The sequence below is a fragment of the Pomacea canaliculata genome, linkage group LG11, assembly GCF_003073045.1.
Source record: "Pomacea canaliculata isolate SZHN2017 linkage group LG11, ASM307304v1, whole genome shotgun sequence".
In the NCBI taxonomy this organism is placed as follows: Eukaryota; Metazoa; Mollusca; class Gastropoda; order Architaenioglossa; family Ampullariidae; genus Pomacea; species Pomacea canaliculata.
The window spans coordinates 8,467,388-8,494,934 of record NC_037600.1 but is presented as its reverse complement, the minus strand read 5'-3'; the positions used below and the strand labels follow the sequence as shown (position 1 = coordinate 8,494,934).

General features: G+C 42.5%; 1 protein-coding gene across 2 annotated transcripts in view; it reads right to left on the bottom strand.

The window, feature by feature from the left end:
- The window catches only part of LOC112574892 (limbic system-associated membrane protein-like), a 126,022-nt gene that overhangs the window by 12,403 nt on the left and 86,072 nt on the right, over positions 1-27,547 (bottom strand). The window contains exons 2-5 of one of the 2 annotated variants that reach the window (XM_025256254.1): positions 23,529-23,644; positions 21,214-21,418; positions 19,743-19,892; positions 2,596-2,724 (exon numbers count right to left, since the gene is read on the bottom strand). In XM_025256254.1, the coding sequence (XP_025112039.1) occupies positions 2,596-2,724; positions 19,743-19,892; positions 21,214-21,418; positions 23,529-23,644 (600 nt within the window). Of the gene's footprint in view, positions 1-2,595; positions 2,725-19,718; positions 19,893-21,213; positions 21,419-23,528; positions 23,645-27,547 lie in introns of both variants that reach the window. The other variant, XM_025256252.1, reaches the window with a different exon arrangement.

Here is a 27,547-nt window from a genome sequence, read left to right as displayed (position 1 = left end):
AGAGGGAAGAAGAAAAGTAACCCTCGGAGTAAATAATAAAGGTGTTACAGCCCCAAACGATACATTAATTTAAGTATGTATTAGAATTGTGCATCCAGCTATTTTCTAACTCAATATAATGTTTATGTGGAGTAAAATTTGTTGCCTAGCTGACATGGGGTGATAAACCTAAATTCTGCTAATGTGATTTTCTTGACCTCAATTCTTTTTTAACGACTGAAAGATTTTCTTCCGAAATAATAATTATGATTTTGTATTTTCCGTTTCCTGATGAGGTCAGTCACCTCTGATTATTTTGTTGTCTTAAAGGTTTCGGCAGGGCCAGCTATGTCCTTCGTATAATTTAAAAAGCGACAGGAACTGCTTCTGTAGCACCCTGTAGGGTAAGGAGGTGAGGACTGGTGACCTCAGACTGTGTATACACCAATACTCAAGAATCAGTCCCATTTGAAAGAACAAGAAAAGTTCTAAAAGAATAGTGTGCTTGGAGTTAATGGAAAAGCAGTGTAGGTAAAGTTAAACCGTAATTTGAAGAGCGAAAAGACACTGTCACAAGATGAAAACGAAATTAGAAGGCGAGGAGGTGGAAAAATGAAAGAATGAAACAGAGGTGCGAGGTTACGAAAAAGGGGCTGGGGGTGGTGAGGGAGAAAGGCAACACGGTTGGGGAGGGGGTGAAAGGTGAAGGCTGACGAAAGAGAAGACAAGGGGAGGTGATAGAAAGAAAGCATGGTTGGAGGCGTTAACAGAAAGAGGCAAAAGGTCTGCCTGCAAAAAGGCACAAAGGCATGATGAAAGGGAGAAATTAGAGATTAGACGAAGCGACTGTAAAGGGGAAAAAAAAGAAATGGAGAATGAACCGGAGGAAAAAAAATCCTCAAATTAGAAAGCAAGAACAGAGACGAAGACAAATAATATCTAAACGTGGATTATTAACAATGAGGGCGAAATACTTAATAGGGAGCGATGGCAAGAGAACAAAGGGAGTAGAAAAGGAGCCAAAGGGACGCAACCTTTCCAGGACTGAAAGTAAAAGCTGAAAAGTGCACGACAGGAATCGCATGGGAGGTGATGGTGAGCACGAGCCAGCAGCTTGGTGTTGATTAATGGACAAGAAAGACGTGAAGGACAAGGATATGAAAGGACAAGAAGGACACGAGGCAGATACCAGCAGAAAGAAATTGCAGTTACCGCCCTTCACGCCGCGAGGCATACAAAGGCCTTAACGAACCAAAGCATGAATTTGATAAGGCAAGAGAAGATTGAAAGAAAAGAAAACACACTGATCAGGACAGCAATGTGACAAGTGTAAACGATCAACACCGGGTGCAGGACGAGCAGAACAACAAAAAAAAAAAAGGGAAAGAACTCGGGATAAATAATACTAAAGGTCACTCGTACAGCCAACAGGGCAGCTGAACAATTCACAATAAATCACACGACAATCACAGTCGATGATGTAAAAAAAGACGAATAAAGAGATGACTTTAGCCGTGGGTAAAAGGTGATCACCTCAGATTAAACGGCGCAGATATTTTTTCGGAAAAATTAAACAGAAGCCGAGAGTTAGAAAGATATTTAACCAGTCACATTATAGTCAACGACAACAGATGATCGGTTAATGAACTGAGATAACTGCTGCGTTAAAAAAAGGTAGCTGAAACGGTTGAAGCCAGAATAGACACTAGATCCACTCGGGGGCCCAAAGTCGAATGGATGAAAATGATTTAGGAAAAAAAATAATCTCGACCGCTTTAGATATTTCTGGGATCTGAACAGGGATTAGCAACAAGAATACCAGCAATACAGAAAACAAACAAAAAATAAAAAACAATAAGAAACAGAACTAAAGCAAATGGAAAGCATTGTGGTAAGGGAAGTCCCGAGCTTTTCGGTCGTTAGAGAGCTCACATATCTGGGGGCCTGCCCCTTCCCTTCCACGGATCTCTAAGAGACTGGTCTCCGGTCTCTAACCCTTGTGCTCTGGGCACTGAACTCTTTATGCTTTCCCCGAGTAAAAAAAAAATACAGCCGGTCCGTGATAGTCCACATAATACCATGATAGGGTATACATTCATGTTCATCCATACACACATCAACATAAACTACATTGGTAAACATACTCATATAGAAGAGAGGTGTTATACGAGGGAATGGTGGCGGATGGCAGTGACAATCGGTACAAACAAACAAATGCTGTGTACATATATATAAGCAGCAAAAAACACAAGGAAGACGCATACTACTCCAGAGAAATACATAGGCACACATACAGAGAGACAGACACACAAGCCAAGACAGTCACACACACAAACCGAGAGAGACATACATGCACGCACATGCACGCACACAGACACTCCCAGAAAACACCCTCCCCAGACAATCATACAGATATAAATAAACATATTTAAAGACACACACACACACAGAGAAAGAAACACAAACACATATCTAATGAAACACGCACACACAGATACACCTAGATAGACAGACTCGCGCTCACACACACACAAAGAGAGACAGAAGACAGGAGCGGCGAATGAGTTGAAGAAGTAGCTGTGATAATCAGACGATAAAGAAGCCAAGACGCCGTACACTGCACTCTGACGTTGACCTCTCTGCGCACACTCGGGGGCACGCCATTCTCCGCCACGCACTCGTAGGTGCCGCCGCAGTACCGCGTGACGTTGTGAATCACCAGCACCTGTCCAGCCTCGCCAATCCCTGCAACAGTGACATCACAGTGGTCAGACATGACGTCATTACACGACATAGCCTTCATTCATCCCCTCCCCTACACCTGCTTCGCTAACGATGAAGTCAACTTGGTAAACTATGACGTTGACTGTCCTCATCAATGACGTCATTTGAAATATTACGTCATGCTTTTTCCCCAAGCAAGCACACACGCTCACAAAGGTTAAGGCGCCATGACAGGGAATATCTTTTAGTCCTTCAAGCCCTTTGACTACAGCAAGGGTGTGAGAATCCGTTGTCTGGCGATAGATATTAATTATATATTGCAGATTGACAACATTACAATAACAACTGGGAAATAAATATTTTTTTAAAATGTCTGTGTCCATAAATAACATAAACATAGTCACCGCTATACAAAAATACCCCGCCACCCACACATTTAATATAAAGACATAAGTTACACACCCACACCCCTGTTATACCTCCTTCTCCACTTCCTCAGTGCAACAATACCCATACCCACCTTAACCTCTCTCTCTGTCCTCTCCATCTACATACATTCACCTACCCACCCAACACACACACATCAGCACGTTCCCACACCATATTTTCTCTTGGCCAGTGGCTGCACAAATTAACTGGTAACAATCATGTTTTTCCAGTATGGAGAGAACAAAAAGTGCTAATTGCCTAATGATTGATTCCGTGGCACTGTTGTACAGCTGATTATGGGTGTGACGTTCTTCTTGAGATGTTTTGTAATATTTCTTTCTTAAATTATTTTGTATAAACATGTACATAAAGTAAGGGTGGGCTTTAAGGACAATAGTGAGCTACTGAAGATTGCGAGGAGCGGTTCCTCTGACTGTTTAGGTGTTACCACACATGTTACGCATTTGCTGTGTAACCTAAGTTCCACACATTATACCCGCGAAAGGGGACAAAAAAATTTCTAAGCATCTTAATCCAACAGCTTCATATGCATTGCAAAATGTGCATAGCAATTATTGAATATCGTAAAATTGTTACGAGAAAGTGTGGTAACGGATGAAGAAAAAAAAATCCACGTATTTTGATTCTAGCAGATATACCCTCCACAAAAAAAAAAAAAAATAATAATAATAATAATAATGAGAGCAAACCCTGAGGATCCAGCGTCCAAGACCCAGGAAACTGCTTCTGTTCCTGTGACTCCTCAACTCCTCCTTGTCACTCGGGCGCGTCTGACTTTACCGTCATCCATCAAAACGGAGGAAAGAAAAAGAAAAGAAAAAAAGAAAGAAAAGCTTCATACTAGGGATGAAGGAAAACTTAAAAAAAAGGACGGTCAGCGTGCCATCATCATTTCGGTCGGAGCAGCAAACCGTTTCTGTTACTGACTCACGACGAAGGCACCCTCTCTGACGATCCTTTCCCCTCCGAACCCCTCACCCAGTCCTCCTTCCCTTCCTCGCTCACACCCTTTGCATCAGTCAATAGGGAGAGTGATGTTGGAGTTGCTGTCCTTGAACCCTTCCGGGGCAATGAAGGCATCTGCCCCGGAGTGGGCGAATTAGTGCTGTTGGTTCTCTTGAGTTGTCAAAAACACTGGAAATCGTCCCCCTCCACCTCCCAGCTACCTCCTCCTCCTCCTCCTCCTCCTCCCTAACCCCTAACCTACCCCATCATGCCCCGCGGCCCCTAGCGTTGCCGCTCTTTATTAATGAGTTATGTGCCCATCTCGCGGAATCTTTTTCTGATCATTTTTCTTCCCTGACGTCGTTGGAGTTAATTCATTTAACTCTTTGAGGGCTGGCGCTATTTGTATGAAATATTTTGCAAGAAACTTCCACATTTTGTGACAAAGGGCGAAAAATTTTTTTAGTGGAACAATCGACGCGAAATTTCATGCTCATAAATTATATTTTTAAATACTCCCCTGGCTCGGTCTGTTGTTTCCCAGACAGAGCTAAAGTGTGTCACAGCTGTTGACCTTTGCTTCTTAACCGGATGCATATTGTTGAATGTGCGACCAGTTCTTGTGGCAAAGATTTACGGGGGAGTATTATAAAATATGTCAAGATACCCATATGCAAGCTCGACTGGAAACAGTTTTTATACACCAGGGGCTGTATTCATGGCCGTCGGTCAACTAACGGACGGCAAAGTTAACCTCCGTTGATTAGGAAACCAACCGTTAAGTGCTAACCGACGGTTAAGCTCTCGACGAATTCGTGGGCAAGAAAGCATGTTGGGTTACTAAACCGACGGCTGATTTTAGGTACTAAGGATATCCTCGTAGCTGGTCATACGTGCACGGATCATGTGAGTACCAGAAAACAAAATGGCGATGGCTACCGAAGGAAGAAAAAAACAACCCAGACAGAAAAGGCGAGTTTCTTTCACCTGGAAGTGTTGACCACACTTGAATATATTCTGGAAAATAAACAACTGATTCTGTATAATGACATTTATTGTTAAGATTTGTCTAACCAAGACAATCCAATGTCTGGAAAAAGATCGCAGAGAACGTGTCGTCTCTGGGAACCGTGACAGTAAGACAATTAGGGAACGTGCAATGAAAGCAAAGACACTCGTCAGGGAAATGAGAGGCGAGTAAACCTTTTAATGTAACATAGATTAGAAACGAAACACAGCGTTGTCAGGGACAAGGGTCTTTTTATGCGAATCATGTTTCGATAATCACGTAACAAGTGTCTTGTCCACAACAAATACCCTAAACGGTCTTATCAATGCAGAGGTGACACACATTACAGATGATGCTATTTTCGATTACTGTCAATTACTGACGGAACAAGCTGATGAATTAATGTTGTTATTAGGCTGCAATAATTAATATAAAAAATAATAATTAAATAATTGATATCAACTTTAACATTCTCTGCGGTTGTTACTTTGCCTTGTGTTTTTTAAAAAATGGATCTGAGGATGGTGATGTTGATTGTAGTCGTCGAGGATAAAATTTCGATGATAGCTTGTGCACAGCATGTACTTGAGAGCGCACGCACACACACAAACACTTCTTTTAATTCTGAAACTGCTAGGTTTCAGGGTTAGGTTTGCTCATAAACCTCTGATGGCATTTTAAATAAAAAATAAATAGAACCAAAAAGAAAATGAAAAAATGAGAAAAAATAATTACAACATAAATAATAAGTTAGTATACAAAAAACCACAACCACTTATAATGCTTGCAATACTGGAGAAAAAAAATGCTAACTGAAAAAAATGAGAACGTTGAGGAATCGCTTGCTGTCACAGCAAACAGGCACGGGAGATAACTCCAAGACAGCAAGCAGAGTGTTCCTCCCCCTCCTCGCCTGAGGAAGCAAGACATGAGACTGGGGCATGAACGGTAATAGATAACCAAAGTTGGGGGCGGGGCGGCGGAAATCGGCCGTATGTGGACGGACTTTCATCTTGGGGGACCCGCCATTTGTCGACGCCGCCAAAAACCGATGGTTCTGTCAGGACAGGGAGACAAGGGACACGAAACAGGGACCGGGTAAGGATGACTACGCCATCCACAAAAACTCCCTACGGGTTCTATGTCATACATGCGCAAAGGCTAGATTACTACCGGGGGAATAATCTGATAGGGGAAGCAAGTCGAAAGGGCGACAAAGGAAATCCCTTAAGAGTATGACGACAGTTTTTGCGGAGGTTGGGGTTGGGGTGTATACAAAGAAAGCCATTTCTAACCGTAAAAAGAGAGCGAATGCAAAGCAAAATTTAAAAAAAAGTATTCACGTATAATTACACTTACATACTTCATCTCTTCATACATCATTCTCAAATACATCCATAAATATGAGTGTGTATAAATTACTCGCATTGTTTATTTGTAAATTATTGCAGATTTTTTATATTTCTATTTAAATAGTTGAATGGCCCTTGTTAGATGTCCCACGTGTTACGTTCTTGTCTGTGCTAGATGTAATGGCCACAGCAATTTGTGGTGTGTGCATGCTCAAGAGCACATCTGCCAAACGTTTATCCCGTTGTAAAGCAAAAAGAAAGCAAAAAATAAACAACAATAAAAAAAACCTAAACTTTTTCTCCGACAGGAATACCGGAACAAAGCAGAAGACGCATTCGACCCAAGTGACTGGGAATGATGAACTTTACCGTTTGCTATCTCCATTGTAGAACTTTTTAAAGGAATTTTTTTGGTAATTCCATCGAAGTTGCTCACTGATTCGAAACAGTTAAAAGTGTGATTTGTGTGGCCACAGAGGTGACATTGCAGAAAACCCGATTGCACACTTGGTGCATTTGAACTGTGTTGTAGAAAATGACCGGAGCAAGCCAAGATGTAGGTGAAGGGATGGCTGCTGGTTCCTAGTCTCTCGATTGACCAATTAGAAAGCTTCCCTACTATGTGCGGAAGATTTCTTGAAGAACTTGACGAGTACCGACTCGACTAAGATGAAATCATTCCGAGAAGACGAGGGTCAACTTAAAGACAAACTCAGAGGTCGAGAACGAGTGACTGGTACTTGAGATTTTTGACAGAAAATACAGTAGGAGGTACATGAGTTGAGGGGTTGAGTAGTGAGTAGAGTTTTGGGTGGCAGTGGGCTGTAGATCAGAACATAATTGAGTAAATTTTGTCAACCGATGGGGGTAGGCCGATATTAACACAGGAGGATAGCAGAAGTTGAGTAAGACCTGGTATATTTATTTAACTGAGAACCATCGACTGAATCTTCTTGCTTCTGAGACGGGTGTACACACAAACACAGCAGAACCAACCTGAGGACTCGTCAAAGCTACACTGCTTATTGACTGCAGGAAACATCAAAGATGAATCTTTCTTCGAGGGTGTTTTGCTCACAAAAGTAGTGGAAAAGGATGACAAGATCAAATTTTGTCAATTCTTAGACGTTGGGCGTCGTACTGACTGAAATAAATGAAGGGAAGAGAGGAGGAGGACATATTTGGACAGTTCCACCCACTTCTGATAGCGACACATTGACTGAATGAGTGATTGCTGGCTAACCTGGTATGACAAATTCGGTGCGAAATGTTGATAGAAAACAAGAAAGAAAGCACTTACAACAACATTGAGTAGATAACCCACTGCACATGCGCTAAAGAGAACGGCCATGCGTATAACCTAACACCAACGTAGGGAATGGCTGAATCACGTGACCAGATTCATCAATTCATTCTTAAGCGACTCCCTAGGGTGGCCGAGATATGACTAGAAGATCGATCAGATGAGGACGTCAGGTATAATCGCGCTCAACAGACGATGAAGCAGTTTGATAACTTTGCTTCGAAACATATTTTCTTCTGACACCACTGCCATTCCTGTGTGACCACTCTGCCATTTGACTGGTTATCTCCACTTAGAATGAGATCCAGCAGGTCGACACTTTTTTTTAACAGGGGGTCACCAAACTGAGGGGAGTAAGAAGTTTCGAGAAGTCAATATTTGGCATTGAATCCGACAACAGTGTAACAGATCTTTCTTTAATTTACTTTGTTCTTCAGAAGTATACAGCTCCTGGCACGCCACACCAAGATTTACTGTAGATAAATTGGGAGAGGGTGGGGCGGAAGTTGGAGGGTTGTCAGTAGGACACAATTACACTATTACAGAGATGTCCACATGTCACGAAAAGTATCATCGGACAGTGATTCTTAGTGCACACGAGACCTTACCCTGACCATCACGTGCGTCTGTCAGTTTGTGTGAGTATATGTTGTAGAATGTTCACGAATGAATGGTGTTTTTTTTTTTTTTAAATTATCAGTTGATAAGATTTCGAGCAAATGTGTGTATACATGACGTCACATGACTGTCTGATGCTACGTCACTACAGTCTTCATCCGCTTCTTAAACTTTAATGATTATTATTTTTTTTAGAAGAAAACCTCAGAGACACGGCTACTTCCTGACCTTGCCAGGAGCGATTATCGTTTTCTCCATGGTAACTTGCCCTGACTGTGACATTTTCACACCTTCCCCAAGCTGTTGTTACTGTTTAAATGTGTGAAGAAGGCTTTAACTATATGGCAGTTGGGTGGACTAATTTATTTGTGTGTGCACGCCTGTGTGTGTGTGGATACTTTATAATCACCATGAGCCATGATGGAGTAGTATTTGCGAAAAAGGCTAGATGGGAAAGAAAGCTGTCGATAGCAATTCGTAAGTAAGACAAGACATTCATACTGAGAAGGCATCAAACACATCCACAGTCAATCTACTGCCAGTTTAACACAAACATCGCCAAAAGATTTAGAGAACAAGAAGAACCTCATAACTCCGGGCTGAAAACAAAGTCACGTGACCGTGAGACTGGGTACCGGACTACATGCCAGAAGGGCTTTGCTGTATTTCCGTCCACATATGACCATACATAATTTTTCCATAACTTTTAAAATTGGGGAGTTTTTATGCACGGATGGATGATAGGAACATTCACTCAGAAGAACTTTCGAGACTTGGCAAAATTCTGCGTACGGGGTTTAAAAAAATCCCACATTTTTCATTATAGTGTTAGACAGCAGGGGTGGATCCAGCAATTTTAGTAATGAAATTCCTTCACCTTCTCTACCCACGTTCACAAGTTCAAAAGAAGTAGCCCACGCTCATCTTCTGTACACGTCGCTTTTATCATTAAGTACAATCGGGTGATTTATTATCGACGATTTTGGCGCTCCGTAAAAGTGGATCTTTTGTAGGCACCCACGCTTCCGTATTTTTAAATAGAACAGATGAAAAAAAAAAAAGAAAGAAAAAAGAAAGGAGGGTGAGATCTGAATCGGCACCTTCCCCCTCCTTCACACAAAGACATGGAAGCAGTGGAATGGCCAAAGCTACGCTCATTACTATAAATAGCCGCTGCAGGTGAACTTTTCTTGAGCACGTGACGAATGGAGCGAAGGATGGAGATGAAAAGTGCTCGCGCTACAAGGATCTGTCTTGTATGAAGGGTCCGCCACACAGCTCGAGCTCGAACTCCGGCATTCCTGAAGGAACTTTCGCCAAACGTCAGTCGAAATATTTTCGCACGCCGATTCCATTCTCCATCTAGGATCGATCTTTGAAAAGAAAGGCTGTCGCAGTCTCGCTTTCAGGAAACGAAGAGAGAGAGAGAGAGCTCATGCCTTGTTGCAGAAGATTGATGATACTGGTATTCCACCACTTCCCGCTTCTCCCTCCTCCCTTCATCTCTTTCTCCCTTTTTTTCTTTGCAAAGAAAATCTCCATTTGTGGCAAGTTATTTCCTGTGACTGCGAAAAATTAGGCTGGGCAGGCATGTCAGTTGGTTCAACAGCTGTTCCTTCTTTCTCTCTCTCTCTCCCTTCAGCCACGAGTCTACTGAATAAACTCTGAAGTCTCTCTCTCTTACACGAGAGTAGTTATATTCACAAATGCTGTGTTTTGAAGTGTATGTGTACATTTTTTTTATATATGTGTATATAGAAGTTGATAATAACTGGTCTTGGAATTATTTATTACTGGATTATATGTACAGCAGTTGTAAGATGTGTATTGTGATAGATGCTCACATCCTTGCTGGACCTATGTTCTTAAAACAATAAAAAAAAATCAATCTCTGTCACAAACTGAAATATCTACTTTCTTAATCTTACATTTATTTAAAATTTTCATGTTTCCTAGTTGAATTCTGCAATTTGTTCTCAGTTTATGTAGATACATGAACATAATGTCCTGTAGGCAGGTGTTCACTGCAATTCTCTCAGTTACCGCTGATATTCGGATGTAAGATGATAATGATTATTATTTGTTGCTGCATATCTTACATAGCTGTACTATCAAAAGTTTATTTATTTTTATTTTCAAAACTCCAGTTTATAAAGATGTTAATAATGTTGGTTGCAGTTGTTCACTTTTCCCTCGAAATGAGCTCAGGTCTACTTAATAAAAGGTGGAGTTTGAGTTCTCTGTGTGCATGTGTGCGCGCGCATGTGTGTGTGACGCAGTCTGCAAATGCCAGATCAATGGCCGACGCGGAACCGGAAGTTGCGCTGCTCGTGCGCGACGCTTGATATCTCTGTGCGCGGGCGAGCAGCTGGCGACGCCATCAGCGACAGACTGACCTTCAGGGACGGTCACCCTGCTAGCCGAACGGTGCGACAGATATGGCTGAGTGCGCAGACGCGAAAATAAAAACACTGACTGGTCCTAAATCAACCATGCGTACCATTAGTCTCAAATTGAAAAAAAGCGCCAATCACTGCTGGTCATCTATCCGATTCCAGCATTAGCCTGCAAAACTTTCCAAACTCTTTTTCAACATTATTTCATGCATGAGGTGGATTTATTTCCCTTTGCTTTTGTGTGAACCGATTGACGTTAAACCTTCTATACCTCCTTCTTCTCCATGCACAAACTCCACTCCTCGGTGGTTTCTACTCACCGCCTCTCTGTTCACACCTTCATTATCCTCCATCCCACAAGTTTGGGAGAGCAGTCACGTGACATCAGCTGGGTTGGCTCTGAGGTTTCTCGGTAAGGAAAGCAGGCAAGCAGCCCAGTGTCATGAACTCCATGGCGGGTGGGCAAGGTATGTCATTACTTCGGTGGCGTAAGAAACAGGAGAAAAAAAAAGACTTGGCTATTCTAATTACTGACTGGTTCGAGTGAAAAGGGGGACAATTTCTCACCGGTGGCGCCCAGCTCTGATGAGTGGGTTGCAGGAAGGATGGAAACATTTATAGATGTACATAAGTAGAAAAGCAATGGAGAAGTGAGAAGTCGGAGCTGCGACTACCAAGCTCGCGATCTTTCACGAATGAACATTCAAAACGACTACCGGGTATCACACACAATATTAAATCAGCCATGGGTGTGATCGTCGACAATATTTTTTAAGTGTTCACTGTTCACTGCTAGTTATCCGTCATTAACCGTTAAAGTTCCCAAACGTTTTCATCATGACCACATGCATACAATTGTCGTGCATCCAGACAGTGCTTTGTAAACACGATGCAATGCTTCAATTCTGATTTAACTTTGGTTGGATGCCTTGATGAAATGATTGAACATCAAACGATTATATTTACATTTTTAGTCTGTCGTCATTGATTGGGGTGAGCTCCCTTTTGCCAACTACTTGAAGACAACTTTTATTTTTTCTACATCGTATTCTTCACGCTGATCTCGCCCGGCTTGATCTTCTTACTGCATTTGTCCTAAGAGAAACTTGCTGTCACCGCATTGTGTGCTGTTATGTCACATCACAGCCCCTTCTTCATGTTTTATTTTTTTCATTGTGCAGTGCAAGGAGTTCGTCTTGTTGACGACGAACCTCGCGATACACGTGCACCCTGTAAAGCTATGAGTCTCGCTGATGCCAGAGAAAGGTACTTATTATTATTATTACATTCGTATATTTAAACTCCAATCATAGAAATAAAGAAAGCAGCCAACAACCAAAGAAAAAATAAACATATCAACAAATCTGGACAAATTTCTGAGGACAGTTAGAGAAGAACCTTGATCATGATTCGTTACGAAAGAGTTTTGCACTTTAACGGTTTCGGTGGCATTTGTTGCTGTCAATACAGGGTATAACGAGGGTAGAGCCTTAAATGTCAAGGCTACCGGAACTTGCGCAGTCTTATTAACAGCACGTGCTTGTCGGTGACAACCACTTCCGCTAAGGCCATGTAGTGCGTGCCAGCTAAACAGCGCAAAGTAATTAGTGCAAATTATTATGCGTACAACTTCACAACCGTTACAACTCCATCTCCATCAGTGGAAGGTCCACGTGCAACCTACGCTTTGCAGACGACATCGATCTGAAAGCGGGAACCAACAGCGAACTTCGAGACCTTATCATCTGGTTGAGCACTTCTGGACTGGAGACCAGAACCGACGAGAGCAAAGTCGTCGTCAACGACAACGGCAAGCAAGAACGGAGTTCAGCTTGAACAGGTGAACAGATTGAAGTACTTAGGAGATGGTCTTTCAAAAGATGGCAGCTTCAGGACATTAGGATCGCGACAGCGACCCCGGCAATGGCCACGCTGGACAGAATTAGGCACAGGAACAGAATGAGAATCACCACCAAAGAGAGGCTGTACAAATCTTTCGTATTGTACAGATGAAAGAAGTAGACTCTGCTTGTCGGTACAGAGAGAATTCGGGCGTTCGAGAACAAGTGCCTGATGAGGTTGCTCGGAATATTTTACATGGAATAAGAGAGCAAGGTCGTTACAGGACTACAGGAATCCCTTCTCGCGACAGTCACGAGACTGGCTCTGCCACGTGACGCGGCATGACACTTTTGTCTAAGACCGTCCAGTCGGGTACCTTCCAATAGGGGTGGAGAGAGGAAGAACGGGTTAGGTCGAGAAGGATTGGACTGATTACCACATGCAGGACCTCATCAACCCAAAAGGTAGGGACGGCCGCAGTGGCGAGTCTTGTCAACCACCGAGTCTATCCATGAGTTTTTTTCTCTTAAAGACCAGAATCGGCAGACTAGCATACCCGTTCGTCAGCTGGTAGCCCAGTAAAAAAAGAAATAAATGATGGAGAAGAGAAAGAGAGGCCACTGCTTTGGCAAAAAATGCAATCAGCAATAGTTTCATGGAAATTAAGTCACTACACGAAGAGATTATTTCTAATAACGAATTTAAAAAAAGAAAAAAGGAGAGTGGAGGAAGAGGAAAAAGAGGGGGAGGTAATTTCATCCGCTGAAAACGACCTAAAAGCCTCATTGCGGAAGATAATACAAGTCGGAGGTCAGTGGCCACTTCACCATCCAACACCCACCCACCCACAAACGTCCCACCCCCCTTTCCCACCGCCAGTTGTGAGTTAGATGCAAGCCGGCCAGTGAGTCAGCCAGACAGCCGCGGCATATTATCTCCCCTCCAAGATGATTTGCATGGCAACGGTCCTCCTCCACCCCCTTCCCTCACTCTGGTCGCTGTCAAACAGCAGGGCGCCATTATCTCCCTTTGCACAACAAATATGACATGGAAACATGCATTTGAGAAGCTTAAGGCGCGCAACATTTGTCATTCGAACACTACCTCCATCCAGTCATCCATCCTCCACCTCCATCCGGATGCTGCCCTCTTTCTTCCCCACCCTCCCCTCAAAAAGGGTTTTCTACCATTCACTGTGCTATTGTGCAAATACATCATTAAAAAATGCATTGATGATTGCTGCCCATTGTGGCTGGTGTTAAATCGAACATTATTTTCGGATTTCAATTTAAGAATGTAAAGATTTGATTACAGAATACATTCAGAGGAGGCTTATGACTCTCTTTCTCTCTCTCTTTCACACACACACATTCAGAGATTTTGATTTGATTCTTTATTGCTTCAGCCTAGCTCCAGCAAGGGTGTGAGCATCTGTCACTATAGTTACACATCTTCGAACATAACACAATTATAATAACAATAATTGAAACTGATTTCTATAAACACATGCACGGAAAGCTCCTTGCTTAGATACACAGACGAGTCAATGCATAGCTCTTACAGAGAGAGAGAAAGAAAGAGAGAAGGTATTCAATGTAAATCTCTTCGGTTTTAGTGTCCGGTGATAGAAAGAGGGTGAGAGAGAGACTATGAGAGCACGAACTTGTATTACTGGACTGCTGGCAGACGATTTTTTTTTCCTAGTTAACTGCTAAAACGAGGAGTTAGCTACAAAGCTTCCGGTTTAGTCACATTCTTTGTTTAGGCTCGCCGAGACTAACAGCGGAGAACTTCGCGTTGGTCTTGGCAGACAGACAGCAATCCACCTTTACACATCCATGATGAGAGGACAACCATTTTCATCCTCAATCTTTCAACTGCTCTGATAAAGTCAAGTGCCAATCACTCATCGGTAGTAAGTGGAAGTCTCTCGTTCACAAAATCGTCCGAACGAGACACGAACCAGTTAATTTCAGAAAGTCAAGCGCTCTGACCACACAACTTTGAAGGCTTTCTGTGGCAATCAACACACCTTAAATAAATAAACAACAAAAATAAATGAGACTTTTGTTCCAAAGAAAGTCTGTTTGTGTTCATTGTGTTACCTTTGTGACAGTCCCCACCGCTGCACTTCTCCACTCCGTGCGTTTTTCTGTTTAGTTGTGTGTGCGCGTGCGTGCCTGTGTTGCCTTTGTGCGCATGCGCGTGCGCATGAGCCCCTCACCACAATAATTCAGCATTCCCCTCATGAGCAGTGAGCATCGATCGCTGTGGAACCCGAATCCCCTGTAAAGTATGGCCGCCATTCGCTCCACGCTGTGGGACGCCATAAGATCCACGTTTTAATCGCGTTCCCGAATAATCTGTAACCTTTGCGACCCTTAGAATTCGCTCTGTCGCGTTTTCTTTCTCTTCTCTTTTCCCCCCTCTCTCTCTCTCAACATGAGAGCTACACAAGGGGAAATAAGCAGTGTGTGTGTGTGAAGGGAGAAAACTCCGAGCGTCACTCCTTCTCCTCGCCTGTACCACGTGATAAACTTCGAGACAGCTGGGCGATCCGTTGAGATGCATAATAATTCTTAATATGCTAGCGCTGCGGCCTTTCGAATGCGCAACGGATGCGCAAAATGGCGCCAGGCGAGACAACACGGAGGGAAGGGGTATGGGGGAGAGGGGAAGACGGGGTCTCAGGAGAACTGGAAATTGAAGGCAGCACGACTCGCGCCTGCATGCACTAGCGACACAGATTCCTTCCCGTTACATGAAGTGGTGGGACAGTCCAGTCTCCGTCTGTAGATGCATCTTACGGTGATGGTGGTAAAGGTTGGGAAGGGAAGATAACCGACAACACACGTCACACAAAACATTTTTTTTTTTGAAGCACTGAAAAACTTTAATTAACGTGCTTTGCCTTCAATTAAAGAAATTTTATCCCACTTCCGATGATTAGATTTTAAAAAAGTTTGTTACGTTAGCTGACAAGCAAGCCAGTCGACCGATTAAGCTTTTTTCTTTTTTAAAACAAAATTCTCGCAACGACTCTCACCAAGTGTTTACGATGCAGTGACATTTGAATTGCTGTTCCCAGAGGAGGTGGCTTTCACCTCCCAATGTATTTATGGCAATACATTGCTGTCGGTTGTCTGGTCGAGCGTTCGGGTCGCAGCAACACAGGTTTCGACTCCCACACTCTCTGATCCCAACCCTTGCAGACTATTTTCTCTCTGTGTTGCTTTCAATTGCTCGGCTATTTTTTCTGTGAGAAGAAGCTATGATTAGAAAGATTAATCGCGTTTTACAAGCTGCACTTAAGTAAATTCTGCATAATTGGAAGAGGTATGGAAGGAGGCAAAATTAATGTGGAAGGAAAGGAGATTTGTTCTATTAATAGCAGCAAATTTTCGACTCCAACAATAGCAACGGATTATTTGTCCTCACATCACGAGGCTCGAGTTTGAAGTCATTAAAGTAAGAATTGTTAAAGGTCTAGTCGAGTGAATTTTTCTATTTACTGGGCAAAGCTCAAATGCAGGATACTATTTCCCCAAATCAGGTAGAATACCCTGCTTCCGTCCTTAAGAAATAGTCCCTGAGAAATATCGCCATGCAAAGACAGATGTGGAACTCGTGACGTCACATATGATTCCTGGTCTCCCATTGGCTGAAGCCTTTACAACGTTAAATGCATTCATGCGCAATCCGAACTTTTGTTTTGCTGACCTCTTTCTGTGCATGCGGATGTATGGATGAGAGGACAAAATAGGAGGAGATAATTCATCCAGATTTTGGGGAGCAGCATCAAGCATTGTACTTCACCAGTCAATGGAAAAACTTGCATCCGACAAAATCTTTAAGGAAGAAACTATATTCGTCGACAAGGATTTTAGATGGGAAGCTGGTATCTTCATTTAGAAATGAGGCCAATACTTCTAATTTTCCTATTTTCAGCGTTAGTTATTTAGTTTTTCCCACTATCCCATAAAATTCTATCCTCTAATATCGTTCAGTTTCTAAGCTCTGTCTCCATTAAGGTTTATAATTAACGAAAGTATAGCGTATTTGAGGATTTCGTCGAATAATTTGTATGTGGATACCAGAAATATGTGATAAAAAATATCGAAACACCTTTGGTAGGTAAGCGGAAGGGCTGTGCACACCCCGAACACTCGAAAAGAAACGTTTGCTGGCAACTCATTAAATAAATAATCACGTATTATTATTTTTTTTTCGAAAAAAATATCGTGATGACTTTAGGGAAAAGGAAGTATGAATGCTTTAGGGAAGCAGAAAGGCAGAAGATACTCTGTGTTTCAAAATACTTTTTCACGAAAGGGCAAAAGTCTTATGACTCTGGTCGTAAAAACAAAGAATTGTAAATGGTTCATCGTGGCTTGGCACGTCCAGTACAAGATGGTGCAACTCTATCCCCTCCCCCTCCTACCACCAACCCAATCTCCCATCTTCTCATCTGCTTCGCGCGAATGCACGGTCGGAGGACAATAACCCGGGTTAGACTAATGACTTAGATAATCATTACAATCTTGACGAGAACAACGACTACGATGATCATGATTATGACGAAGACGACGACGATGATTATAATAATGTCAAGAGTACATGATAAATTAGGACATTAACATCTCCAAAGGAAGCAGAGTAGTACGGACCCGAGTCAATGAACTTGTAGCATGGAAGATGTCAATACTTGTCCTAAGACAAAGTTTGCTCCGAGGGTTAACAAAATAAGAACGCGTCAGTTTAATCATGTGATTAAACAAATCCACATAATAAGTCAGTAATTTAAAAACACTCCTTTCTTATTGACCTCACACCAGTTTGCTCGCTTTAAAAAAAATCCTGCAAACAATTTAAAGCCAAAAATCGAACTTGGACTGAGATCGAGAGCCGACCGCTTCACACATAAGGTGTCAACACCAGGACCTTGTCAACACTTTGACACTGATGCCACTGTCAGGTCAGCTCCTGCAAGGTTTTACAAAGTGTAGGAAATAACAGAAAGCTGGAGTGACAGGATAATAATAAAAAATAAAAAAGAAACAAAACTTTGTATAAGAATTGTAGAATGTAAATAAAACATGGGAGCGAAGTAGAAATACCGAGTGAAGAACAGCAAATTTTTCTACTCAAATTCAGACACATTGTGCTGTTTCGAAGGAAAAGGCGAGGGACAGGTCATAAATGAATGCAGGCAGGGTAGACACTGACTAAAAAAACAAAAACAAAAAAAAAAACAAACAAAAACAAAAACAAACAACAACAAAAACAACAACAACAGACAATCGTAGTTGAAAAGAAACTGTATAAAAGAAAATTAAACTTGCTTTGTAAACAACAGGAAAAGAAATAAGTTTAATATCCTGCAAGCAGATACACACGACGCAGCTAATTCCTCGTTGACTTTGATGAACAGTTTTTCCCAGTCAACCCTTGTTTTTCTCAATCTGCTACAATCTTATAAAACTTGAATTTTAAACCATCTCTTGTTATCTTAATATTTTCTTTCAAATTCTAGTCGCTGTGGTTTGGTAGAAAGAAAAGTTAGTTACTTAGTGGGGCTTAATTAGTTGTTTAGTTGGTTGGCTGGTTGTTCAGCTGGTTAGTTAGGTTATTGGTTGGTTCATTCGTTTGTTTGTTGGTTAGCAGAAAATTAACTAATCTGTCCATAACATCAGTTATTCTGGGTGAGAGAATTTTTGTTAACATAGTTTTTATAATTTTTTTAGTGCAAGACATTGACAGTTGTTCTATTTCTTTAAAACGAATCTTTTGTAGGAACGGAGCTAAATAATTTTAAAATCTGTGCATTAAAAACTCTAAAAAAGGAAACCAAAGTCGAACTAAAAAAATAAAATTAAAAATAAAACAAAAAATTGAGATCGTTGTGCCCACCTATCTTTTTTCGAAAGGTCGGTTCTGTAGGCGCGTCATCCACACCGTTCCAGCATAGTTAGAGCAGTTGCCACCCACTCACTCCCTCACCTCATCCTCCACCCTCGACCGCTACACCTCCTCAGCAATGATCCTAACTTCCTCTCTCTGATGGACACTTAAAACATTTATTCAAGGAACACGTGGGAGAAAACCTCTGACGCTGAGCTGACTGTCGAATGCATACCGGATCACGGGGGCTCCCACAATGCCCACAAAAAGACCAGAGAAAGGGGACGACAATTCACGCTTCCTCAGAACACCACGTGGATTTCGGAGGCGCTCGTCTGGAGGCGTCGGGCAGGCGGTCACAGGAGAAAGGTGGCGAGAGCTTTATTTCCTGACAGCCATCGGAGTCTGCTGGATCCAGTTCTCCTTTGTTGATTGCTAAAGTATTGATATTTGGAGTGCATGGTCTTCTGGATGGACATCGGTTCACAGAGGCAATTTCCATATACTTCAATTTTTTAAAACTTTTTTTTAATGTCATGGTTTGTGAGAGAGCAGGTTCAGGCTTGTCACTTTTTATGCACTCTAAGCGCAGCTGTCCAGTTTAGGACACGTTTGCAGATGGACGTCAATGAGGAGTTCATCTGTTTGGCTTTACTCACTTTGCCAGATTTTTTCTTGGTGGTGGGGGGATGGTTGGGAGGCAGAAAAGGGGTAGGGACTAGGTGGCTCCAAACATGGCTCGACTATTAGTAATCTAATGATCGGTAAGGACCGTACACAGCAGAACAACGCCCAATGTCTCTAAACCATTCGATCCAAAAAGAATGGACCTAAGTTTTCAAGGAAAAATTATTAGATAGAACACGCGCAATAATACTTCTTGGGAATTCCAGCTCTGCCTGTCATTAGGTAACTTTGCTTGCTTAGTCGCTTATGAACGGGTAGTTAGTTTGACTGTCCAGTTAATTGAACCAGGTACACAAGTCAAGGCGCATACACTGGACCCACATTTCCCACATGGCCCTAAGCAAACATTTTTACCCATGAGTAAATTAATGATATTAATGAATACTAGAAAAATAATGCAGTAAATGATAAAATATAGTAACATGCCAAATTCGGGTGGTGGTGGTAGTTGAGACATGACGAGGGCGAGGGACGATGAAGGGGGAAAGGATGGAACTGAATTAAACTCTTACTAGATGATTCCTTGCAGAACTCACTCTCTGTCCGCTGGCCAACCGTCTGCGGCTTCCGAGACCACGTGATAGTCGGGGAGGGGATACCACTGGCGTTACACACCAGCTCAGCTTTGCTGCCCTCCCGCACGATGAGGTCGCCCACTGCCTCGTCCGTCGTGAACCTCGGTGGCACTGTCAAACACACAAAACGTTCAAGCACAAACATACATTGCACATGTAATAAAAAATATATTTGTGAAGCAAGAGAACGCAGGGGTTTAAGCAGGTAGGCTGAGTGAGCGACAAACTCAAAGAATGAAGAAAAAGAAAGAAGAAGAAAAAAAGAAGAAGAATATACGAATGTAGGGGCATACGTCCACAGCGTGTGTTATCATTATTAAAAAAGATTGTATGCGATACATCGCCACACACACATATATAAAATACAATCAGAGACTCAATCACGCACATAGACTGAAAGACAGTTGAATGAAAAAAGAAGGGATGAAAGAGGGAAGTTTTGATGAGAGGAATACCCAGAAAAAAAGAATAATTTTCACATGAAAATGTTGCAACATATTGAGACAAAGATTAATAATAAAGAAAAAAAAGACAGAGAACAACAGCAAGGACTGGAAAATGATGCATCATACTGAGCAAAGAGACAATTGCAAACTCATTAGCCTCGACAAGGGCTGCTCTCGCAAACAAAGGAACGAACAAATGAACGAACGGACAAACAGACGAATGTATCTTCTTGTGGACACATCAACACTTTATTCAACGAATGCCGCTGTTGCAAACAAACATCCGGTCTTCACATGTTATATCGCCAGCTCCGGCTTTATGGGGCGCCAAGATGGTAATTCATCCCAAACAGGGCCCCAGTGGGAAAAGAACCAATCAAATGCAGGAAAATGTAAATGACAAATAAACGAATGCAGAGAAGGTTAAACATTGAACAGAGAATAGAGCGAGAATACAGAATGACGTGTATCGTTACGCAGAAATAATACGTCAGATGTTCTAAGCCGGGACGTCATTGATGAATAAGTATTTTTATAGAAGCAGTGACGTAGCGTTGCCTTGGTTACATGAAGAGTCTAAATGAGGGATTAATAATTCCACGGATTTGTATTACTGGACTGCTGGCAGACGATTTTTTTCCAGTTAACTACTAAAACGAGGCAGGTGTGTACAAAGCTTCCGGTTTAGTCTGTTAAGGCTCGCTGAGACTAACAGCGAAGAACTTCCCAAGAGGCTTAGGTTTGGTGCCCTGTATGGAATGGAATTCCTCTTTGGTGCCCACCCCGAATGTCACCACTCTTTGTAATATTCAGTAATATATTTTACATTTTTAAGCTGTTATGCGTTGTTCAGAAATCTCTAGAATCTTTACTGCATGTTTATTCACTTGCGCGCGAATATGATGCTAGTATGCAAATGAAAGCAGAAGTTTGAGAGGACAACAGAGGGGGAAGGGGAAGAAGAAGAAGAGATGTGGCAGACTGACCGACGACCGTGAGGTGGATGGTGTAGGAGTAGGAGGGCTGGGTGTTGGCGTGGCAGGTGTAGATGCCCTGGTCCCCGTACTTCACTCGCTCTATGTGCAGGTTCCACTCGTTGCCAAACGTACGCTCCACGTGGATCCGCTCATCGTCGATGACTCGCGCCTCCTGCAGGGTCAGGATCGTCGACCACTGGTCGGCCCACACCACCTGTCAAACGCACCAGGGTAGATGCTAATGAATTTTAAATTATGCATTTAAAAAAGGTAAAGATAGTAAGCTAACCCGGACCCACGGCCAAATAAACGCTAAATATTATATAAAAAGGTAAAGGTGGTTTTCTAAACGTAGCCTACACTATCTGCCCACGTGATAGGGTTTGCTAAATATTATATTAATGTAAAGTAGGCCTTTAACTTTTGACATCTACTACCTACTAATACGACAAAGTATGCCTGTCCTCAGCCCATACCTCCTACTCGCCAACCAAGGGAATCGGGCTTATATTTCGGGCACCAGCATTGTAACTATGTGACGATGACGATGACGATGACGACGACGATGATGATGATGATATACGCGGAGGTGATAAGCAAACAAATCTGTATTTTATAAGAACTTTAGTTTATTGCTTTAACTTATCCAAGCAGCCAGCACCCTCTCTCTGTGGAGTACGGCCATGACAAGTATTTGTGTTTTATGAGTATTTCAGTTCATTTTTCCAGCTTAAACAAGAAGCTAGCACTATATATATCTCTCATGGAGGCAAGAAAAAATGTATTTTATGAGCGCTTTAGCTGACTGCCCCGGCTTAGCCTCCATACAACGATGCGCCTCACACATGGCCCCAAGCACTCAAGCATCTATTTGTATACCAGGCCTGACCCACTTACGACAGTCACAGGCCCAGTTACGACGAACATTCCAGTGACCAGCATGACAAATCTAGCCAGGATACAATGCCATTTTTATTCTTCATTCCCAAGACATTTCAGTTCTATCTCTAATCCTCCTCGCCCCAACGTTTTCCACCCTCACTGCGGTCCCATGCCATTCCTCAACTCTCTGGTCCTTCGACTAGCTCCAGCGAACACAAAGCGAGGATCTTAGACCTGGTCACAAATTTGCGAGAACAAAAAAAAAAAAAAAGAAGAAGCAATCCCTCATCATTCATCATCCAAACGCTTTCTCCGTTCCAGCACCCGCCGTCACCAACCGCCCCTTACCGTTATCATTCATACGTATTCTCTAGGCAAGCAGCTGCAGCAGCAACGGACCCATCACCTCCTCCCTCAACAGCCCGTCCCCAAACACGTACAACTTTTACACGTCACCATAAAAATAATTATTGATGTCAGTTTGGCAGCGCGGGGAGAGAGAGCATGGATCATTAACGGTCACCAGACAGCCCAAGGTCGGGGGGAAATCAAGCAAGAGGCTTCAACTTTCGCCGAGCGAGCGGCCACATTCCGAGGGCGATAACGTCTCTCTCTCTCTCCAAAGATGCTGCCATCGGTCTTGCATGTCTTTCTAATCCCTTCTGTTTCTCTTTCACACGCGGAAACCTGCTGGGATCTCATCAGCGGTCTTTTGCCACGCATCGGTAAGGGACCCTAGAACTTGATTAACCTCCCCTTGACCAGTATGGCAGGCGCGAGGGGGCGCTTACTTTTGCACCCCGGACGATCAGTTTTCGCGGGGCCCCTAAACCATCAGGGCAATCACCAACGACGAAATTATACGGCAGGCTACCAGCGAAAACTTAAAAAAAAATGTCGACACTTGGAGCATCATGGTTTGTTACATTCGTTCCTTCACCCCCTGTCCTCCCCAAACTTCCTTCCCATCCACCCCTTGAATAGACAGAAGATGTTTTTGAGAAGAGTAGTGAAACTTTTGGCTTAAAAAGGCGAATAGAGAATCTACCATTAAGAATTTAACAATAAGAATGTAATATAAAGAAAATAACATAAAAACATTACATCCGCATGGACGTTAAATACAGGTAGCATGCAATCGCCACCAGTCACTCTCAGGGAATTATTGAAAATGTAGCAGCCACTTTTGACCAAGCTCAGAAAAAAGTTTTTAAATAAAACGTCAGGTAAACACGTAAACACTTTACCAAGCTTGGTCAAACGTTCGTCACTATTTGTCCTGGACAAGAAGAACATTCCCATACAGACACCTACACAAACACTCTCACGCTCACACAATCATTCTCTTTGAACCTGCTACGTGTGTAAGTATATAAGTTTCCTTCTTCCATCCGGTGAAAGCAGGAAAGAGCAAAGTTAGTGAGCAGAGTGCAGCATCGTACCTTGAACTTCTGTTGGCCAAGGAAGGGGAAGGAGCATGGCAAGATGGCCGTCTTGCCCTCAATCACCGTCACGTTGATGGCCTGTGTCTCGATAGGAGTGTCCGTCAAGGTCCTGCCTGTGGAATAATAATAATAACAATAATAAATTGTCACTGACAATAAGTAGCCCACAAACAGCACCACTTAAAATCTCCACCAAATACTACGAGATCAACCGTTTTGTTAGTGTGAGTGTGAGACAAACATGCTGACACGGTTAAAAATAACTATTAATTTAGAAACTTCAGTTAAAGAGAGACAAAGACTGTAGTAATCATAGAGAGGAGAATCTAGTAGAGGAAAGAAAAAGAAAATAGAAAGGGAGGAGGAAATACAGAAAGAAACGTGTAATGAAAGGAAGAAGAGAAAAGGGAAAAAATGAAAGAATGCAGAGACATTTATGAAATATCCAAAAAAGCAATTATTAGTGATTGTCATTACTTATGATTTTTGTAAAATATCCCAACTGTCTACTCTTTTTACGACCTCACCTTAGATGAGTACTCCCTCAAAATCAACCCCGTCTTTCCTTTCATCTACAATCATTTTGTTTTGTTTTCTTGACATTTAACTTTAAATAATTATTGTCACACCATGTAACAAAATGTTCTAATGAGACAAGTGGATTTATACGGGCGCTCAGTTGAAGCTACACAAGGATGTAGGGGTTGAAGTTGTCGCTGTATTGGTTATAGTGGTGTGTGGAGGGAAGAATTAAAAGTATTTGAAATCAACGGAGGTTTCATCTCAAGTTCCAAAGTTAGATACATAACTATCCCTTCTTCCCCACACTCTTCACACATATACATTGTCTGCAAGAAAGTAAATGCAGGTTTAAAAAGGAATCCCCCTCTTCACCCAATAAAAATGTCTCATCAAACAGATATTATTATCCTTTGAAATGCAGGCCCGAGAATCGACTACTGTCAACAAAGAACTCCCAGCCTGAAAGAAACCGAGCGACCGGCAACACACCGCGAGCAGTTCGTCAGCCCCGTCGTCGACCCGCCATTTCTTTTTTTCATCCGGCTCTGTCCACCATGTTTATTTCGACTGCTGATTGTGAAATAAATGCTTTCGATCCAGAGAAACCCCTGATGATCTCTTGTGCAGGCGAGTCCTATGCTTCCATTACGCCTCTACACATAACCATCGCCACGAGCCATTATGACGAGCCGACAGGGGAGAGCACGCTCCGCTCCCGAGACGGAGCAAGCATAAGTTACCCGCCCCTACTTTGTCTCTTTTTTTATTTTTTCCTCTCTCCTTTACTTCCCTCCCCCAACCTTTCCTCTGACTATCAGGCCAAGAAACCTGCCAGGCAAAGGGAGAACCAAGAAGGATGAATATGTCAACAAGATGGTGGGATAAGTGGCACACAAATTGATATATACCGGCTCAAGAGTTCGATGTCATAGGCAGCTCAATTTTCCTCCAATCAATCAGGCCCAGGGACGCCTTTCCCCTTCGCTCGCCTTGCCAAGAGTTGTCTCTTTCCCGAAGAATTAACTCCCTTGCTTGAATGGCGGCGCGCGACCGTCCGATCCGTTGAAAAACGAGGCGCGCGACAAGGAGGAGAAGGAAAATGTGAATTTATGCGCCAGCTGTTGGGCGAAGAACTTACGAAAAGAAGATCGATGTCATACACAAAATCTCGCGAGAAAACACAGCTGTGACAACAGCATGGCGTGCCGTAACAGGCCACAAATTACTTTCCCTCCTGTCTTCCCCAAACTTTCATCTTCACCGCCAAACTCACATCTCTTACCCTCCCCACCCCCTGTACCTTTTACCCTCCCACAACTTCTGGCACGTGCGATACAAGAACGACTGTCCTTCTGTCCTTGTCTGACACACCCACGACACGCAGCAACGACTTGTCGTCCGTCAGCCTACGCTATGCCTCTCGTGAGAAGAAACGAGATCTCGAAATCTTCATTCATCTTTTGATCTGCGGGAGAAAAATGGCGATGATAATGAGACATCTTTCATCCAACCAAAATTATAAGCCCCGGCTTTGGCTGGAGATGAAACACTACTTCGGTCTAACCACACATACAGAGCTGGGGATGCATTCAGTCAGGCGAGGGGTCCCGCGGCCATCTTCCCTCCTTCTGCTATAACGACTTTAACCGTTGACGGCCCTTGGAGTTATCGCGCTGATTATCAATATTTAGGTTGAAATAAATACTGAAATTTACGAAGTTTGAATATCGATGTGTGTCTCGGTTTCTGAAAGTCTGGTGGCCTGCAGATACCCTTTGGTCAAAGATGAAGAAGCTCCTCCGTGTGGTTTTCTAGTCTCACGCAAAGGAGAGCGAAATGTTGCTATGGAAGGGCCTTATAGACGAGCAGGCAGGAAAGAAGCGTTGGTCAGCAAAAACGAACCAAAAAAAAAAAAAAAACAACAAAACCACACACACACAATGAATTCTTGCAAACAATTGATAAATGCGAGGACTACCTCTCTCTTTTCTAGCCCGCCCCACCATGTGTCGGTGAAAGTGAGGACAAAATTCTAAGTTTAAAAGCTTTTAATTTGTGCTTTTAAAGATGGCGGATCGGTTATATAGGCCTGATGTCAATACCAAAACGTTTGAATAAAGACAATATGCTTTAGTTGTTATAGATTTTATTGTCTTCATTAAAATGATATTTATTGCATTTTTTATGTGATCGCCTATAAGTGGTCTATTTGTTGCTTCCCTTGATAATCAGTAGTCTATGGTCATAAATCATCATCATCATCATCATCATCATCTCTCTCACTTTGTTATTCCGAACTAAGAAGGGGTCACATCAGATGACCTACCGCCTCTTATGCAGATTATGTGGTCTCCACCTATCTGTCTCAAAAAAGTTTTTAATATGATATGATGCTTACTTGACGGAAATCATTTGCACAAAATAGATATATTTTAATTAAAACAAGAATCCGTGATATACTATTGATTTGACAAAACACTTGTAGCCGTTTGCTGTGTCGGCAGCTTTGATGGAACTGCTCATCGCGCTATTGATCTTCTCTCTCTCTCTCTCTCTCACACACACACGCACATATTTCTTCTTACATTATCGGAACACACTATTAGGTAACAAATAAGTCATCTTTCGTGTCTATGTCACTTGATAGTGAAGTAGATAAGACCTCAGATGAGATCATGTCGCGCACCACCTCAAGGGAAAAACAGGGGAGATAAAAAGCTCTCAAGCGCAAGCTCGCCATAATCCTCCAGGATCTGAGTTTGTGATTCGAGTAAAGTCCCCAGTGCTCGAAAATAGAGGAAAAAAAGAAAAGCTGCACAGAAACGAGTGTAAGAGAGAGAGAAAAGACAGACGAGGGAGAAATTAAGAGATTGAGAGAAAGGGAAAAAAGATAAAAGAATGAATAAAGAAATCTCGCGAGATAGATTAAGAGAGAGAGATATCAAAGATAGAGAAAAGACAGAGAAATAAATATAGAGATCGAGAAACAGAGGCTATAAACATATATATATATAAATAGATCGCGAAAAAATAAAAATAAATAAAAGCGAGAAAGAGAGAGAGGAAAAAATGGATATATATATATATAGAAAGATAAGCGAATGAAAGAGGAACACACACTCAGAATACAGACGGGAGAAAGAGACCAATAATTAGAAAACATTCCATGCAGTCAACCACTCATAAAATATTTTTCCCTGGACTAGTCTCATTCCATCTCTGTAGTCCAAGTCCTGCTGAAGGACATGTCTTCCATTTCAGTGGAAATGCTCCAGGACCAGGCTTGCATCGTCGGTTTAACATCCATGCACCGGGTGACACGCCCCCTTATCCGTCCCCAACCGCTGCTGCCTTCTAGATAACACCTAAGACTCGATTCATTTGAATCATCTGTAAATGCTGCTTCATGTTTACATTTCAGCATGGCCGCAGGGCGAATGGTCTGTGACCAGCATGCATCTGTCCCCACCTCCGGATCCGAAAACAAGTCCTGA